The 6,955-nt window shown below is 42.8% G+C and overlaps 1 protein-coding gene across 1 annotated transcript in view; it reads left to right on the top strand.

Moving 5' to 3' along the window:
- The first annotated feature begins 147 nt into the window (after window positions 1–147).
- The window catches only part of PDE6D (phosphodiesterase 6D), a 48,962-nt gene continuing 42,154 nt past the window's right edge, over window positions 148–6,955 (top strand). The window contains exon 1 of the mRNA XM_059053649.2: window positions 148–378. Coding sequence (XP_058909632.1) covers window positions 329–378 — 50 coding nt within the window. The 5' untranslated portion in view covers window positions 148–328. The remainder of the gene's footprint in view (window positions 379–6,955) is intronic.

The following is a 6,955-nucleotide window of genomic DNA, read 5'->3' as shown; positions in this document are numbered from 1 at the left end:
GTCCTACGGGACTTCCCGGGGAGGGCCCTTCCCATTGACGCTCACCGTCCCCCTGCGAAGCCGCTGAGTGTTTCTATTGGTTGATCAAGATGCCAATCGCCGAGGCGGGCTTTCCATTGGCTTCAGAGCGGGCGCTCCGAGGCTAGAGGGAAGGAGAAGGGATCAGGAGCGGGAGCTGAGTGAAAAGAGGCCGGTCCGGGTCTGGGCGCTGCCGCTGCTCGCCCGAGGTCTGCAGGCCGGGCTGCGGCTCAGTCCTCGGCTCCTGGGCACAGTCTACGAGGCTCCGCCGGGCCACCGTGGGAGAGCCGCAGGCGGCGGCCGCCGCATCATGTCAACCAAGGACGAGAGGGCCAGGGAGATCCTGAGGGGCTTCAAATTGTATCCTCCCGGGAGCGGAGCTGGGCCGGGAGGACTTGGGAGGCGGCCGCTCGCTGAGGAGACCGGCCGGGGGCGGGCCGCGCCAGGTGGGCACCCGAGGAGAGGGCGGCGGGAAGGGAAAAAAGAACGCCGTCCCAGGCCGCCGGCGGGACCGGGCGCGAGAGGCGGGGAAAGGGGCGTCCGGAGGGAGGGAGGGGACGTTGATGGGAGCCCCGTGGGTAGAGGCGGAGGAGCCGCGGAATTGGGCTGAGAGGGGGGCCGGGCGTCGGAAACAGGTGTCGGGAGGCGCGCTTGGGTCCGAGAAGAGAGGCCGGGAAGGGGCTGCGGCCCGCGGGAGAGGACCGAGGGGGCGCGGTGGGCTGGCCTCGAAGCCTAGCTGCCTCTTTGGCGGGAAGCCCACCAGGGCAGCAGGGAAAAGTGACTTGGAGCGAGTGACCTTGTGTGGGACAAATGCAGACGCCGGAGTTGAACTCTCTCGGGTTCTCCCCTCCTACCCCCCGCCCCCCTGGGTCTTGTTTCCACAACTTCTCTTGCTCACTTGTGGCTCTTTCCAGGGTTGGAGCGGAGGAAGGTGGGGAGTGAGAAGTCTGAGGTGGACCTCATCTTAACTCTGTCTTGGCCCTTGGAGGCACTGGACGGTCGCTGCTTCTCCCTCAGCTCCTCAGTTTTCTTAACAGCGAAATGAGAGCCCTAAATTTGTGCGTGCGAAGCCTTGAGGAGTTATGGTTTTGCACTGGGACTCCTGGCAAAGGTGTCTGCCCCCTCGATTTTGTGTGGTTAACGCGTAGACATGGTGGAGCTGTCCAGCAATTATTTGATGACGTCGGGAGCATGGTAGCATTTAGCAGGATATCGAAATCATTGCCTCGGGCCTGTGGTGGTGCCGCGGGTGCATCCGTCTCCCCTTCCCGTAGTGAAGCTTTGTGTTTTAATGGAATGTTAATCTGTGACCATACGATGCCGATGAAAAAACGCAATCTCGTCTATTCCAGTCTTACATTTTCCTGCTGACCTTAATCTCTTCTTACATCCTATGGCTACAATATGGAACGCTCTTAAATTTGTCTCTCAGTGACGATGTAGGGCTCCTCTCCTGGAGGTCTCGTCAAGCACCGTTCTCTGAGCCGCCAGTGTGTTTCCACAGTGTCCATTTCACCCCTGCAAATTTTAATTGCTTTGTCATAATCAGAAACCAAGTTGGTAGTAAGTGTTAGAACACAACAGCAAAAAAGTTACAGGAAGTTTTGGATGTACAAATGAAATTTTTCAAAATGGAAGCCGACCTACTGTGCTGTTTTTTAAGGGAAGGCCTTTCCATACTGGCATTCATGATGAACTTTCAGTACTTTTATGCAGTGATGTTTAGTAACAGCCTCCTTTATACAGCTCCATGTACCTTCCCGTGTTTCTCTTCATAATAGTGCCTATAAGTAGATAGTCATGGCTGAAGTATGAGAAAAGCTGTAACATGGATTTTATTTTTCCCTTAAGTAATTTATATTATTACTTAACGTTTATGCTGTAAACAGTAAACTGGAGACTGTGGAGAATTGAGAGATTTCACAAGCCATGTTTTTGTCTGGAGTTAACATTGTTGCTGAAAGTCAGAGTCTTTTTAATGGCTTTTGAACACCCCAAAAAGGGAAAGTTTGAGCTTCTCACCTTCAGTCTTGGCTCTTGAACCTTGTTCAGGAGAAACTTTGGCTCTTGAGAAAGAGGCTAAGGGACAAATATGGAAACGAATAGAAAGCAGAATCTGTGTCGTTTAGTGCATCAAGAAACAGGTTTGGGCTTCCCTGGTGGCGCAGTGGTTGAGAGTCTGCCTGCCGATGCAGGGGACACGGGTTCGTGCCCCGGTTCGGGAAGATCCCATATGCTGCCGAGTGGCTGGGCCCGTGAACCATGGCCGAAGATCCCATATGCTGCCGAGCGGCTGGGCCCGTGAGCCGTGGCCGCTGAGCCTGCGTGTCCGGAGCCTGTGCTCCACAACGAGAGAGGCCACAACAGTGAGAGGCCCGCGTACAGGGAAAATTTGACCTGGGCTGATTAAAGCACAAGGAAAGCAGCCACCAAAAACCAGTTAGCGTGGGAGCAAAGGAATGCTCATCCTCTGGTGGCCTTTATTGGCTTCTAAGAATTAAGAGAGAAAAGGAAAGGAGTTCTAGGATTTGTTACTACCTTCAGGAGAAAATAAAATTAACGTTTTAGTAAGAAACTACCTGACTATTGTCCACCTTTTATTGCATAAATTGTTTTTCTGAACTTTCAGAGCATCTGTTTCTGAAGAGTTTTTACTACAAAAAGAAATTGCCATTTTATTCTTCTACCACCAATGTTGATAATACTCATTTGCCACATTGACTATGTTGGTCTTTTTTATTTTTGTCAGTTTGAACAACAGATGACATCTTGTTTTAATTTGTATTTCCCTGATGCCTAGATCCCTGGAGAGGTCATATAGGATAGTGGTTCAGTGCTGTGCTGGCCTGTAGAGCTATACTGTCTGCATTGGAATTCTAGCCCTGCACTCCTGGTTGTGTGTCCCTGAGCAGCTTCTTTAACTGCTGCCACAATTTCCTCCGCTGTAAAAAGGGATAAAAATAATACCTTATCTCGTAGGGTTGTTGTGAGGATTAAATGAGTTGATATCTAAAGCATGTAGCCAAGCTTCTGATGCCTAGTAAGCATTATGTATTAGCTATCATGGTTGTCGTTGTTGTTAGTGGAGAAGTCACGGAATCTTCTGTTTGGCCATTTCTTTTTCTTCGTGAATTGCTTGTTGATATTGAATTGTTTATTTTTCTTACTGCTTTATAGGTGTTCTTTCTTGTAGTATCAATCCTTTGCCTGTATTGTACGTTGCAAACGTTTTCTCTCAATGTATTGCTTGTCTGTTTTTTGTTGAACAGGAATTTTAAATTATCACTTCAAATTCATCAATATTATTCATGTGGCTTCTGAATTTTGTGTCTCGTTTAAGAAGACCTTCCTTATCTTCAGGTTAATTAAATAGCCTATGTTTTTTTCTCTTTGTAATGTTTAGCTCTTTAATCCATCTGAAATGTATTTACACAGATGGTATGTGGTAGAAATCTAACTTCCTTTGCTATTTGGATAGCCAGTTGCCCACTACTGTTTACTAAGTAGTTAAGCCATCCTTTCCCCTGTTTGGAAAGCTATCTTTGTCAAATACTAGGTCTCCATAAGACATGGGTTTATTTTTGGAATATTTCTGTTTCATTGGTCTATTTATCTCTTCCCATTCCTTTCCTGTACGTGTTAGTTCAATTATTATAGTTTTATAGTATGATTTGGTACAGTTTACAATAGGATTAATATGTCATGAACAGTTACGTGTTTGAAGTCATATTATAAGTTCCTTGTAAATATTCATGCCCTTTTTATACAAATAGAAGCTTGCCCATATGCCCATAATAGATACTCAGGAAGTATGAATAACTTACTTCATAAATCAGGGATAGTCTTTGCGTCTGAGAGAATTCAACATAAACTTTTGTATTTGTCATAAGTCTTTTCAAAAATAAAATATTTAAAAAAAAATTTTTTTTTTGGCCACACGGGCTTGTGGGATCTCAGTTCCCTGACCAGGGATCAAACCTGTGCCCCCTTCAGTGGAAGCTCGGAGCCCTAACCACTGGACCGCCAGGGAATTCCCAAGATTTCTTTTTCACATCATCTCCACCCCACTGCTTTTAGCTCATACACATTAAGAGTCTTACATTTCTTTCTTGTTTGTTAAAAACATAACATTTTGTAGTTATAAACTAAAGTTGTGAATGAAATATTACTTGGGGAACAAATATGATTCTCCTGCAAGGTTTTGAATTTGAGTATTTTAAGTAGCTGATATGGAGATTTTGTTTGTAAATCCTGAGTTCCCCATTTCATTCATTCAACAAAGGTTTTTTGGGAGACTTCTGAACAGGCACTGGGCGCTTAAAGGACATAAAAATGAATGAGTCACAGACCTTTCTTTCCAGAAGTCTAACCATCTTTATGTCTGTTTAGAAAGGATATCTTCAAAAGCAATGCATTTTTTAAAATAGTATTGAATTTTTCTTTTACAGACTACAGCTACCTAGAACTGACCTTTGTTAATATTTCAATATAGCCTTCTAATGTAGCTAATGTTTATTGTGTTTCCTTTTATTAAAATGGAATCATAAGTATTATTTTGAAACTTTTTAACTTAATAAATTTACCACGTTCATAATTTTCGAAGATAGTTGCTTTCAGTGGCATAGATTTGTCACTGAAAGTCTTCTTATACTAGTTTTCTAGTATAGGCTGTAATGCCGTGTTCAGCCTGTTCAAATTACTTTTTCCTCAACATAAATCCATAATTTTATTAAATTAATACCAAGAAACTGACACATTGCCATAAGAAAGGATTATGCTTTTATGATTTCGTTATTTTTGATCCATCTGGAATTTGCTTGGGTATAATGTATGAAGCAGATTTAATTTTTTTTGTAAGATTAACTAATTGTCTCCATTTCTTTCTTTACTTATACTCCAGATATTAATATAATATCCAGAATATAAATGACTGACTGCAAATCAATAAGGTAAATATTTAACTCAAAATGGGCAAAGGATATGAACAAATAGTTCACAGAAGAAAGATGCAAATGACCAGTGAATAAATTCAGAGATGTTCAACCCTATTAAAACAACAGACTACCCCTTTTTTCCCAATTAACTGACAAAAATTTAAAAGACTGATAATACTCAGTGTTGGCAACTATTGCAGAAAAGGGATGCTTCATTTGCTGTGTCTGTGTGTTTGTGTGTGTGTGTGTGTGTGAGAGAGAGAGAGAGAGAGAGAGAGAGACCTTTATGGAAAGTAATTGATATCTATCCAAAGTTTACGTGTAAGTGCAGTAAAGCACAGAGCAGTCATTAGTGGACTCTAGGTTCAGAGTTTATTACCCGCACCACTGTGACCCGAGGCAGAGCACTCAAACTCTGAACCTCACTATCCATTTCATTTCTTTAGAGGGTTGATATGAGGATTAAATGAGACTGCTTATAAAATGCTTAGTACAGTGCCTCACACACAGTAATCAATGTTAACTGCTGTATTATTTTTTATTAATACTTAATATTATTAATAATAGCATTAATATTTCTGTAAAACCACTTACTTTTTGAGGTCTAACCAATGACTTCATGCTATTATTCTCTTTCTAACTGAGCGACTGTAATATCTGTTTTACCTCTGAAGAAATGATTCAATTGAGAAGCATTGATGTGCACCTAGTGTTTATCTTGTTTTCTAGCAACTAATCACATTCCAATTTATGGCAGGTGAGCAAAAAAAGAACCAGTTTGGCTCAGAAGGTTTCTGAAAGCACCTTTCACTTGTGTTCTTGCATTTCCTCTCCATAGTTTGCTCCTGGATCTCCCACATTCTCTTTCTCACAGCACCTTGATCTTTAACTTTACCTCCAGTCAAAAATAGTTGGCTTTACATCTTCTATTCACTTAGATTTCCTTGTTAAGAATAGTAGACTGTAGGGCTTCCCTGGTGGCGCAGTGGTTGAGAGTCCATCTGCCGATGCAGGGGATGCAGGTTCGTGACCCGGTCCGGGAAGATCCCACATGCCGCGGAGCGGCTGGGCCCATGAGCCATGGCCGCTGAGCCTGCGCGTCCGGAGCCTGTGCTCCGCAACGGGAGAGGCCACAACAGTGAGAGGCCCGCATACCAAAAAAAAAAAAAGAATAGTAGACTGTTGAACTTTTCTTGAATGTCAGTATTGCCTAAGAGGTGCCTTGACCAAGTGTTAAAAATGAGTCTGGGGTTTATAATTCCTAAAATATAGTTTTTATCTTATCAACCCAAATTTTGGGAAAGCAACCAAAACATACCACCCATACAGCCAATAAATACACAGATTGTGTTGATCACAGATTGTCTAGTAATAGACTTCACGTAGATTGTGATCAGTAGTTTGTTCTCCAGAATCCTCCTGCATGGGCTCCGAGAAGTTTGTTATCGTTATCCTGAATAGATTAAATCCTGAATAGATTAAATCCTGAATAGATTAAATGACTATTACGTCCTTTTGATTTTGTTATTTAGGATTTTTAAACAGGAATTGCTGTTTTTGCATTTGAGGGAGGAATTTGGAATATAATTAGATACTTATAGTCTTCTTCAGACTTTCTAAATTTCTTTCCAGGATTATGTTTCTAGTGAAATATTAACCTCTGGAAAAATGAAACGGAATATGGTAAGACTCTCATGGAAAATTCTGGTTGTATCATCACTGTATTTGATAAAGGACTGTCAATGGGGCTGAGGTTTGCCAACCCTAGGTTCTTATTAGGCTTGACCTCACTTTTGCCTCACAGGCTTCACTTGTCAGCACTCTGCATCCACAAATCCCCATGTTAGAGGAGGCCTTGACTTCTTAAAGTATGGACCTGTCCCTATTCCTGAGCTTTAGCATCATAGGAAGATATTGTAAAGGCAAGGCCATCTTGTCTAGTAATCTGACTGTTCCAACCATTGCTTGAATGCTTAAAACTCAAATTACCAAGATTTTAGGAG

The sequence above is a fragment of the Kogia breviceps genome, chromosome 2, assembly GCF_026419965.1.
Source record: "Kogia breviceps isolate mKogBre1 chromosome 2, mKogBre1 haplotype 1, whole genome shotgun sequence".
In the NCBI taxonomy this organism is placed as follows: domain Eukaryota; kingdom Metazoa; phylum Chordata; class Mammalia; order Artiodactyla; family Physeteridae; genus Kogia; species Kogia breviceps.
The sequence above is the reverse complement of the archived record's forward strand: the minus strand, read 5'-3'. Positions and strand labels throughout refer to the sequence as shown.